Source organism: Trypanosoma theileri (assembly GCF_002087225.1).
Source record: "Trypanosoma theileri isolate Edinburgh chromosome Unknown TM35_Tth_27_V1, whole genome shotgun sequence".
Classification (NCBI taxonomy): Eukaryota; Euglenozoa; class Kinetoplastea; order Trypanosomatida; family Trypanosomatidae; genus Trypanosoma; species Trypanosoma theileri.
Genome location: NW_021639869.1, coordinates 369,328 through 381,743, shown reverse-complemented (window position 1 = coordinate 381,743; position 12,416 = coordinate 369,328). Strand labels below are relative to the sequence as shown.

At 37.2% G+C, this 12,416-nt stretch overlaps 3 protein-coding genes across 3 annotated transcripts; all 3 read right to left on the bottom strand.

The window, feature by feature from the left end:
• Window positions 1–2,266: 2,266 nt before the first annotated feature.
• On the bottom strand, window positions 2,267–6,910 carry TM35_000272130 (putative RNA-binding protein; the record flags this gene model as incomplete). The annotated part of the gene is made up of 1 exon (XM_029028106.1): window positions 2,267–6,910. The coding sequence occupies one exon, from the start codon at window positions 6,908–6,910 to the stop codon at window positions 2,267–2,269; it is 4,644 nt and encodes a 1,547-aa protein (XP_028880689.1).
• A 2,564-nt stretch (window positions 6,911–9,474) lies between these two features.
• On the bottom strand, window positions 9,475–9,957 carry TM35_000272120 (MIP18 family protein; the record flags this gene model as incomplete). Its single annotated transcript, XM_029028105.1, has 1 exon — window positions 9,475–9,957. One exon carries the CDS (start codon window positions 9,955–9,957, stop codon window positions 9,475–9,477), a length of 483 nt encoding a protein of 160 aa, XP_028880688.1.
• Window positions 9,958–10,706: 749 nt separating this feature from the next.
• TM35_000272110 (nucleolar RNA-binding protein) lies at window positions 10,707–11,624 on the bottom strand (the record flags this gene model as incomplete). Its single annotated transcript, XM_029028104.1, has 1 exon — window positions 10,707–11,624. The coding sequence occupies one exon, from the start codon at window positions 11,622–11,624 to the stop codon at window positions 10,707–10,709; it is 918 nt and encodes a 305-aa protein (XP_028880687.1).
• Window positions 11,625–12,416: the final 792 nt, after the last annotated feature.

The window sequence follows — 12,416 nt, the reverse complement described above, 5'->3', positions numbered from 1 at the left end:
TACCTGGAATAGAAAGCAGACAAAGACATCGGGTACTTCATCTACATCTTCTATTACTCCAACATTCCATCAAGAAGAGAGTATCATAACAACTGTATATCTCCCCTTCTTTTCTCTTCCCATCTATCTATACAGCTACCATACCTAAAAGAAAAAGAAGAAGAAAAAAAAGAAAGAGTAAGAGAAACAATTACAATAACTCAGACAAATATATAATTAAAGTAATGGACATAGTTTTCTCCTGATGTATAGTATAACAATAGATAAATTCAATAAAACAATTAAAAAACAAAGTAAAATAAAATAGCTTTTCCACCATATATCCTTTCTTTCCCATACCCCCTAACAAAAAAAAAAAAAAACGCCAACTCGACGCTCAACGCATCCTTACTCGCAAATCCCAGCATATACATCTCTCAAAAAACCACCATTATTTGGTAAAAACACATAATATGTAGATTAAGCACACGTACATACAATAATTAAATTATTTAAACAAGGAAGGAATTGCACATCAAGTTTTTTATTTCTTTTTCTTTTCTTTCAATCTCTTAGTAGTTTTTTTTTTTCTTTTTCTTTCTTTTTCCTTTAATGCTTGCGCACAATTTCCTTATATTGCCGAGTTATTCTTGCTGATGCTGGTAAAGTGGCCGCTGTTGTTTACCTGTTGGTTACGCGAGAGGATAGGGCGGCGACAGTCAGAGTGACAAATAATAATAATAATAATAACAAAAACAAAAAAGAAAAGAAGAGGGGAAAATAAGAACACCAAAGAACTATATAACATAAGTAGCACATTTTTTAGAAAAAAGAAAAAAAAAGGAATATAAAAAAAGAAAAGAAAAAAACCCAGCGTACAGTTTAACAAAGAGGAACAAAGATAAAAAAAAAAAAAAGTAAATACAAGGTGAAAGTACAAAATGGATACCTTTCTTCTGATCTCATTTCTTTATTATGCTTCCTCACTCACATCTCAGCAATAAATATAATTCCTTTCATATACTTTATATATATGGTTAGCAACCATTTTTTTTTTCTTTTTTTTCTGTTCTTTCTTTATTGTCTTGTCTATTTCTCTCTTATACTCCACTCTTGCAATTTATCTCTTTTAATTCTTCCTTGATTACATCTCACTCACCTTTTATTTCTTCTTCTTCTTACCATTCATCTTCTCTCTCTCACACACAGAGAGATAAAAAAAAAAAAAGGAATAAGAAGAAGGAACAAGCGAGTGAAATCACAATAATAGCAAAAATAAAAATAATAAAAAGAGCAGAAGTGAAAACTACCCGTAAAATCACTGGCAGAAATGCACTTAGCTGCCGAGGCAAGAGCAATCAACATAAAAGAAAATGTACACAAAGACATGAAAAAAGAAGAAGAGAGAAGAAAGGAGGAAAAATAAAAAGAAGAGGGAAGAAGAAGAAAAGGGGGGAAAAAAAAAACACAACAAATGCATCTAATCCTAGCAACACAGAAGCGCAGCTGCTGGGCTGCGAAAACAAAGAAAAATCAATAGCCCTCAACGCGGAAAGCGCAAAATAAAAAAAAAGCAAAATAAAAAAGAAAAAGGATATATATATATATATATATATATAAAAGAAAAAAGCAGGTACAGAAAAACTAAGAAAAATTTTTTTATCTTTTTTTTTTTTTAGAGCAGAATAAAATTTTTCATCTTTTTTTTTTCTTTATATTTTTTTTTATTATTTTCAATCTTGCTGAGGTCCTAGTTGTGGCCATGTTTATAAATTTGGTTGGTTTATATATATATATATATATATATATATATTCTTTTTTTTTCTTGTTTTATCTACTGTCGCATCTTTTTTTTTTTTTTTTCTTCTCTTTGGATATCGTTTCTGTTGAAACAATTACTATTTTACGTCTTCAAGCAGATCCTCTCGGTCCGTGTCTCATCCGCAACCGAACCTCTTGTCTATTCAATATGATACAACACAGTGTACATGGGAATAGCCCAGCACTCGTTGCACAATACAAAAAACAAAAACAAAAACAAAAAAAAAAAAGAAAGATATGCTGTCTAAACCGAATCAAAGATAGTAAAAACTGCGATCATGCAGTGATTCTTCTTTTTGTCTTTTATCCTACTTACACGAAATACATGTTTACATGGGCACATACACACACATACAGATATATATATATAAATATATATGAAACCACTCATCGTAGTTTCTCTTTCTAGCATAAGAATAACAATAATAATAATAATAATAATAATAATAATAATAATAATACCTTATCATTCCCAGCATGCGTTAATATTTTTGTAACGACCACTCCCACTCTCCACACTGCTCGAACTATCCTTATCATCCTCAATAAGTGGATTTCCAAAGGGAGGAAGATAAGAAGACCATGTCTTTTCTGACTCCACTGCAGAAGAGGTAACAAAGGTTGGACCAAAAACAGTAGTAGAATCTTCTCCTGTTAATTCTAATGCTGTACCATCAGTATTATTATTATTATTATTATTATTATTATTATTATTATTATTATTATTATTATTAGCAGCAGCAGTAGTAGTAGTATTGGTATCCACTGAAAAGGTCATAGTCGTCCAAAGATTCCCATCATGTGCAGTAGGGGTCACCTCCTTTAACCATGGCACCTGCATGGGATTAAAATAATGATCATTGTGTGATAACATTTCACTCGTACTATCCGTAAAATTGTGTCGAGCCACAGAAGCCACCACAGTATTCATTATATTATGGAAATCTAAATCATCATCCTCTATTGTTTCACTTTTCAATCTATCCCTCTGGTTACTCACAGGGAAGGAAGTACCCACATGCTGCGGCTCCACATCTCCTTCTCCATTTCCCACTGTATTAGAAGTAGTAGTAGTAGTAGCATTAGTAGTAGAAATAGTAATTACAGCAGGATAGGGTAAATATTTACTCATTTTCGCACTTGATAAACTGCCAGATCCACCAGGCGCATACACAATCATATCATCACTCGGATCAATAGACTTCTCACCGTCTTCCACACCGTACAGAGAGGGTCGATTTCGCAGAACAAGCCGTGGGTGTTGAGGAGTGCATGTCAATACGGCGTCCATGGGAAGTTGATCGTGAATTGGATTTCGTGCAGGACTCGTTCGAGCGTGTAATAAGAGTTGAATATGCTGCGGTGTGAAATGACTGCACTTTGGCCATGATAATGTAGTGTCTAGAAGGAAACCAAACGGCTGCGGGTTGGAAGAGGCATTTCGAAAGTACTCCACCATCGCCTTGGCACTACTTTGTTCAGCGAATTCAACAAAACTGAAACACAATGAAACTGGAGAGTCTCCTGTAGAAAATCCTGTTAATCCAAAAGAAGAAAGAACATCGGTTTTTGCATGAATTTGATTCTCATCACGACACATGCGAACTTTATTGAATTCCCCAAAATGTAATAAAAGTCGACGGAACTGAGCTCTTCGTAGTGTAGATGGTAATTTTGTGATATACACTGTACGTTCCATAAGCTCCGTATGTGTATAAACAGACGGCATAGAAGCACCACCGGTACGCACAGAAAGTGGGGGTTTCATAGAATCTAATGATGTATTTATATCCGAAACAAAAGCACGAGAATTCCCAATACGTGGTTGAACCTGTATTTGCACCTGTTGTTGTTGTTGTTGTTGTTGCTCTTGGGATGCCCCAAGCATATAATTATTCCCATTATCATAGCGTGATGCTGATGTTGATGCTGTTTGGGTAGAAGATTCAAACACAAAAGAAACCGGCATCGTTGGATGTGAGGCAACACTATCAAAGGAGATATCGTGTGAAAATCCACTGGAATCTCCCCCAACACCACGAAGACTCACACGAGGTACACTTGATGAGGGTTGTGTTAATCCCGGTGAACTGTTACCCACACTACCACTACCAGTCCCAGTCCCTGGTGTAACTTTAGCTACTACTCGTCTAGGTGTTGGGCGTGTACTTGTGTTGAGTGAAGTACTACTCCCCACACGACCACCATCTCGGAAAAACTCTTCCACAAGTCGTTCATATTCTTTACGATATGGATCTTTCTTTGCACGCGATTTATTATTTTGTCTCCATAGGGATGTCATTTGATCTAGACATTGCATTAATGTTATCCATGGTTTTTGTTCTTCTTCTTCAAACTCAAGTAAAGCAGCCGTTTTCATAACCATTTCTGCACTTTTCCTGTATTCCCTTGCAAGGCTTAAATTTTTCTCATTGGATTTAATTAATTTCACGGCTAATTCATATGGACTTTTCATCAAATAAGAGAACTGAAATAAATATCCAGTTAAAACAGCTGCAACTTTACGGGATTCATGCGGTTTGGTATTGTCCATAAGTAATTGAATAAGAGCACGAGCAATTGTTTGCATGAAAAAGATATTTCGAGTAAGCACAGGATCTTGAGTAGTTCCTTCAAGAGTTATATCTTTACAACCTTTTCGAGGAATATTTAATTTTTCATGCAATGACAATAATGCATTTACAAGGGGAGTTGAAAGGGCAACAGCATGATGCATCATTTCTGTTAAAGTGTTAGTGATAACAGAAGCCAACTGTCCAGCTGTAGCTTCTGTTGAATCGGGATGAACAATGAGCATCATTAACTTTTCTGTTAATTGACCAGCATCCACAATAGGTGCACACAATTCCTCTGCCACTGCCAATAACAATGGATTCCTCTTAGCATCTCCTCCCAACACATTAAACACTGTTTGACCTGTCAAGGATGATGTCACTGTAGCCCCAGCAGAAGTTTCTGTAAAAGAGGGTTTCACCAAATAACGTGCAATGATGGGATAGGGTTGTTTGGAAACAACGAAATTATCCAGTTTTTCAGCGGCTTTGCGTGCAGCCACTTCCGTATCAAAAAATACCACACCACTACGACGAACATCCCCAGCACAATTCACAAGATCCGGATAAATACTCACATCAAGAGCTCCATGTGGAGAAAAGAGTCGGAAAAGTGGTTTTTTGCTCGTACTCGGAGATAAATTATGAACACCAACGAGAAAAAGTTTAGGATCATCATATTCACGAAGAAAATAAGCATCAATATTTTCAAGTGTTGCCATCCATGGATCAGAAACACCACTACTATTATTATTAGTCGTAATAGTATTACTGGCAGTGGTAGTAGTAGTGGTAGTAGTGGTAGTAGTAGTAGCAGAAGGAGCAGGAAAAACAGTAGTCGTTACATTAGTTACGGGAACAGCAGTGACGTTATTGTTATTGTTATTGACACCATACAACCCACTATAAGCTTGAGTACCAATAGTATTGATATCACCAATAACACCTGTTGAACTTCCATTGGTAGTATAAAGGGCATTAAGATAGACTACATCAATTGGTTGTGTTTGACCGACTGGTGTCCTGAGTCGAAAATTCGCTTCCGCTTCTCGTGCCTTTGCTTCTTGTGAATACCAGACAAGAGCACTCACACTGCCGCATGTTATCGGTGTTGTGATAAATCCAATATTTTTCACTGGCCACATCTCATACCGTTCAGCACCTTGATTCATAAAATTCATCGTTAGAACACTCTCTGCATTTTCAGGGTCAAGTCCATGGATTGCCACAACATGCTTTAAAGTGGTTGGCAAGAGAGAGAAACCATTACTTAAAAATCTCCACATATCGGCATGAACTCGATTCAATTGTGCTCCATCTGTCAAACGCCAAGACTGTACAGGAGATGCAGAAACTGCTCTCGCAACGGATTGTGATTGTGATTGTTGTGGTTGTGGTTGTTGCTGACGATATGATGATGAAAAAGAATAAGGTGAGGTTACAGACTGTAGTGAAGTTTCCCGTGTGGACGCCTCTGATACATCCGGTCCACAATACCGCACAGTGAGAGGTTGATGTTGTCGGTTGGGAACAAAATCATTAAATTTCTCTACCGCTACTGCAGCAAAATCCTTAGATGAGAAAAACACAACACCTGCTCGACGATTTGGCCGTAGAGATCGATGTGGTGGAAGCATTTCCGCTTTTCTAGCACCCATTGGAAAAAATATATTCAGTAACTCTTCCTGTGTTGTACGTGGTTCCAAATTAAAAACAGCCACCATATGAAATCCATTACTTTTACATTCTGTATTATAATCCTCCATTATACGTCTTGAAAGTGAACGTGGAGTCATTGGAGGAAGCGGAAGAGGGATGTTCGTATTACTCCCAACCCCAACCGTTGTAGGAGTAGTAAGAGAAGGAGCTACACTAGAAGGAGTAGCAATAGTCGTATCATCCATAGTATTCATTCCTACACCTTGTGAAAGTGAAACATGTGTAAGTGACGATATTGGTGGCCACTTGGATGCATCTCCACTTCTCATAGAAGATGTAAACACTGGATCCATTGGAACTCCCGTATTCGCCATCCATCCCATAGAGATAGATGGTACAGCAAATAGTGGCATCGACGAAGAAACACCATTGTTAGGATAAAACAGAGACGCAGTAGGCATTATTGTAGAAGTGGCTGTTGTTGTTGTTGTAGCTGATGTTGGTAAAGGTATAAACGACTCACTTGATCTGTTGAATGGAAGTTGAAACTCCTTCGCTTCTGGATTTAGTGTAGATTTAGGTGCCGCTCCCGTTTCATTACTACTCATCCACGTTGAGCCGTTCTTACATGTACCTGATGATGAACTTTCCTTCGGCTCCACATCACTGGCAGCAGCTGGAACTGCAGCTTTATCTTCCATATGCATTTGTTGTAATTGTAATTGTTGTTGTTCTTGTTGGTAGCTGCGGCTTGGTGTGGTGAGATGACTGAGAAATGGACTGTTGCTCTCTTTACTTACCGAGGATGGGGTGTGCGGTTGAAAGTTACTCTCCTGGGGATTGACTCTCGCAGACACAAATGCTCCTGTTCCTTCCATCGTTAACGTGATGAAAGCCAAATAAGAGAAATGAATAAATGAGGAACTTCCTCTACTGACTGCAGATGGAACGAAAAAGGGCTTTTAACGTCAAGTACTGTAAATAATAGACCTCTGGGTTTTACGCAGAGTAAAATAAGAATGTGGGTTGATTTGCTTCTAAAATATACGCGGCGCGCTTTCCCACTTTTTTTTTTTTTTGTTTGCTCACTTATAATTAATATATGCACACACACACACACACAAAAATAAAAGGTTTCTCTTGTTCTTCTTCAGATATTTCTTCCTCAATACTCTTTTTTTTATTTCTCTAGTTGTTGTTGTTTTTTCTTTCCTTTTTTTTTTTTTTTTTTTGCGGTCTTTACGTGCGGCTTATTTTTGTTTTTTTTTTTCCTTTTTATTGTTGTTATTATTTTTATTATTTGCTCTTTCTTTTCTCGGCTTCTAGTCGTCACGAGGTCTGGGAGATGTGTCCCACTCTGGCTACTGATAATGTTAAGACTGCTAGTTGTAGCGATCTTGTGCTTCAATTAGTCAGTCCTCCTGTAGTAGCGTGGAGTAATATAGATAAATATATATAAATATATATATATATATAAAATATATATTTATATGTATATATATATGTGCGTGTATGCGTTTGTATCACCAAAGCAGCAATAAAATCAATAAGAATCACAGCAGTAGCAGAAACAAAAAAAGTGAAAAAAAAAAAACTGCTGTTTTCTTTTTTCTTGTTGTTTTGTTTTATTTTGTGGGTGGAATTGGGGGGTGGATAAAAATGAGTGATACAAGAAAGATATTCAGGTAAACACAATGCAGATAAAAAAAAAAAAATTCCGAGTCACAATCTTCTCCGTGGTAAATACTCTTTATTTCTTTCTCAAATATATATAAATAAAAATATATATTTTTTTCTTTGTGCGTGATCTCAAAATCTTTCTATTTTTTTTTTTTTTTTTTTTTTTTTTTTTTTTTTTTTTTTTTTTTTTTTTTTTTTTTTTTTTGTTTGTTTTCTTTTCTTTTTTTTTTTTTCTTGAAGTGGTACAATAATTCTCTCTATTCGTTCGTTTCTCTCAGTTCACACAAAAATACGTGTATGATAGAGGGAAAGAAAAGTCGCAAAGAGAAGGTGAAGGTGATGTAGATACTACAGGATTTTTTTTTTTCTTTGGTTTGTTTGCTTTTTTTTTTGTTTGTTTGTTTTTTCGCCCTTCTTTCTTCCAGAAGCTATTTGTTCTTTTTTTTTTTATCCAAATGCAAGTTCCTTGGTTTTCTTGTTCGCTGATGTCGCTACTATTGTGTTTGCTTGAATAAATAAAAAATATTTATGGTAACAACAATAACAGACACGGGAAGAACAAGAAAAGATTTGTAAACCTGTGTTTGTATTCCTCTATTCTTTGTTTTGTAATACAAAGTGCTTGTACAAAAACAAATTATATATATATATATATATACTTCTGTTTGGGTGTGGGTATGTAAGTGTGTGGGTGTAGTTTGTATCTAGTTGCCTGCCTGTCTGCCTTCTTGTCTAAATCTTGTTTTTTTTTCCTTTTTTAAAAGCTTTACTTTCTTTGACTGACTGACTGACTGAAGATACACTCAGTTTTTCTCAATTCTCTTTCTCAATTCTCTCTCAACGAAAGGGAACAAACTACAAACACAATCAGATAGAAAGACAAAGACACCTACGTAGGGAAACACGTAGAATATAAGAATATATTCACTCTAGTAAGGTGCTTTCTTTTCGTTCTTTTCGTCTAGTTGTCCTTCTTCTATTTCTCTCTTTATTATCTTTTTGCTTTGTTGCTCTTCTTTGTTGTTTGGTAGTACTGCCGTATGGAACGTCAATAAAGAAATGAGAAATAATACAAGTAAAAAGGGTGTTTCTTTTTTTTTTGTTGTTGTTGTTTTTTCCCCTTCTTTGCACTGTGCTTCACACACACAAAAAAAAAACAATATAATAAAAGAAAAAGAAGGTAATAAGAAAAAAAGAGGTGAAAACCTCAACGCCTATTCCTTTCTTCTGTTAAGAAAAAAAAACAAAGAAAAAAAAAAAAGAAGAAAAAGGGAAAAAAGAAGAATATAAGAGATAAGTATGATAAACATACCCGTGTTTTAAACACAAATAGTTATACAAATGAATAGATGAAAAATAAAAATAGTTTCATATATATAATTCTCCGCAGTTGTATGTGTATATCACACACAGAGAAAGAACCAGAGAATACAGACTTGTATTCCACAATAAAAAGAATTACAATACAATACAAGAATAATTTCAATATATAAAGTGACAGATAGATAGATAGATAGATAGATAGAAAAGGAGAAAAAAAAAAAGAAAAGGAGAAAAAATATGCACTTCTCCTGTTCAAACCTCAATTATATACTCTCTTTCTTCTTCTTAACTCCATACTACTACTACTACTCTCTCTTTCTTTCTTTTTTTTCTCTCTCTGTCTCTTTCATTTTACTCACTCTCTTTATCAGCTCTCACCCCCTTCTTTTATCAGTTTTTGCCCATTTGCAGACGTCTTTCACCCCACCACCACCAAACCTCAATCAAACTCATTTAAACACGATTCCACCACATTTAATAAATTACTGTTCTCCAACGCCGCCGCCACTCGCTCCTTATCGCCCAGTTGTTTATTCACCTGCTGCTCCTGTTCGTGTGTGCCGGGGGCGACGCGGATGTCAATTTTCGTGTGGACCGGCAGGGCGCGTTGGAGCCGCACGTGAATGCAGAGGCCAATGAGTGTCGTCATGCTGCAGTGCGGGACGGTGGGGGTGAACTCCACCCGCACCAACTGCCGCGACTCGTCCACGGTGATGTGCTGCGGCCGCACAACCCGCAGTTGCTCCAACGTGTTCGGGTGCTCCGGGTCGCGAATGCGGCGGATGTGTTCGTAAACCTCCAGCGCGTCCAGCGGGTCGCGGACGGTGTCGTCCTGTTCCCGCAGCAACTCCGCCGCACTGCGCCGCAGCGGCTCCTCCGAATGGTGGAATACAGTCGGATTGGGGTTCACAAGCTCCGTCATGGCAATGCAAGCAGGAACAACTCCAAAAAAGAAAGAAAGAAAGAGATAGATAGATAGAGAAAGAAGAAAATAAAGACGTGGAGATTACTTTACAAGTGGTGTTGAAAGTATTATGACTCACCACGTTCTCCCTGCGGTTGTTGGTACTATTCAGTACAGTCACAACGTTATCTCTTCTTCTTCGGTTCCTACTCTCTCGTAACGCCACCAAGACGAAAATATCCTTCTTGGAGATTATATTGCTTCTATCAATACGCCAGTAAATCTACAAGAGGGAAAAGAAAATGAGGAGTAAATAACACTTTCGCATACGCCAAGTTTACTATCTTATTATTTTATTAAAGAAAATAAGAAGAGTGAAGAAAACACCCTTGATTCCCATAGAATAGATCCTAATTAAACAGATAAGTAGTAAACAAGATAAAAAAAAAAAAAAAAACCGTAAAATCGCACCTTGACAGATCCAATATAAAGGAATAAAATAAATAAGGTAAAAAAAAAAAAAAGAGCCACAGACGCCTTCTTTCACTCATTCATTCAATTATCATAGAATGTTTTCTCTTCCTTATTTTTTTTTTTCTTTCCACTGCTTCTTCTTTCTTCCAAACTGAGAGTTCAAATGCGCTTAGCAGTTATGGTTTCTTTAGAAAATAGAGAGTAGATAATGTTTTAAATCGTATCTGAAGGGTAAAAATTATTTAATGTTCCCTGTCTACTATAGACAACAGGAAAGGATAGTACAAGAACACCTATTCACGACCACGCTTCTGTTGTTGTTGTTGACTGTTGCGACCTTGAGGACTCTGCACTTGCTTCTTCTGTTGCTGACTGGGACGACCTTGTGGGCTTTGGGATTGTTGCTTCTGTTGCTGTTGTTGTTGTTGACTGTTGCGACCTTGAGGACTCTGCACTTGTTTCTTCTGTTGCTGTTGTTGCTGACTGGGACGACCTTGTGGGCTCTGGGATTGTTGCTTTTGTTGTTGTTGTTGTTGACTGGGACGACCTTGTGGGGTGTCATTGATCTTTGCACGCTTTGCCGCAGCCTCATTGGTTTCATCCTCGTCTTCCTCCTCCTCATCATCATCATCATCCATTTCTTCATCATCATCCATTTCCTCATCATCTTCATCATCCATCTCTTCATCATCCTCGTCCATTTCCTCATCATCTTCGTCCATCTCCTCATCATCTTCGTCCATTTCCTCATCCTCCAAGTCATCCATGCCTTCCTCATCCTCATCCTCATCGCTGTCGTTATGGCCGTTCATGGGCGCCTGTGTTGGATCCTTCATATCCACGCTGCTTTCCTCGTCGCTCTCTTCATTCATCATACCGTTCTGTTCCATTTCGCTGCCTTCCTCGTCTTGGAACTCGGCATCGAGCTCCTGCTGGTATCCGCAGCAGTGCAGAACGGCATTTCCCTTCACACGGAACACCACCTGCTGCTGCTCGTTGAAGATGAGATCTGTGGGTGCCTGCAGAATGTTCTGCGCGGCATCGAGTGTGGCGATGGCAAACGATTTACCATCAACAGTGGCATACAACGTGCTGCGGCCCTTACCGCCATGCGGGATCGTCACAACTGAAAGGTGGAAGCCGTGCATGGGTGGCAGCGCAAGACGGTGCTCTTTGCCGGGCTGCAGCTCAAAGGCATGGAACTCCTGCATCGTACCTCTTTTTCTTACTTGTTTTGTGTAGGGGAACTTCCTTCAGATGGTAATTAATAAGGAAAAAAAAATATATATATATATTTACATAAAAATATAAAAATCAAGGAATAAACAACAACAAAACAAAAAAAAAAACCAAACAGAGACAAGAAAATAACGAAGCCAATCCCAGTAACAAAAAAAAACCATTAATATAGGTACAACTATATGGGGAAAAAAAAACCATGACAATGAATCAACTTTGTTACCATCACAAAAACAAAAGAGTACAACTTATTTATTCTACCTTCCAGGCAACAAAACAACGTGTAACAACGTAACCCAAACCATCAACAGAAAAAAAAAAAAAAAAACCGCTCCACCAAACTATAACAAAACATATGAACCCAAAAACTCAGAAAAATTACACAAAGAAAAAACATAGTACTTCAACCAAGTCCATTTAGAACGCAAGTAGAATCAAAAAAAAAAAAATAATTGCCCAACCTACAAATACGCCCATTATACCAAAAAACGCCACAAAAATAATCATCATATTTCATGGTGGCGCACCATCCTTCTCTATCCCTACCAAAAAAAAAGGGAAAACAAATAGAAAGAAAAAAGAAAATCACAAGAAACTGTGGCATAGACACAGCAACAGGACAATGAAAAGAAAAGGCATCAAAATATCGATAAGAATACAATGTGTTCATTATATTTACCGCTCTTTTTCACCTCACTCTCTTCTAACAAACATCCCCATATACATGGGAATAGAAAGAAAGAGACAACCAAGGGGTCAAAAAA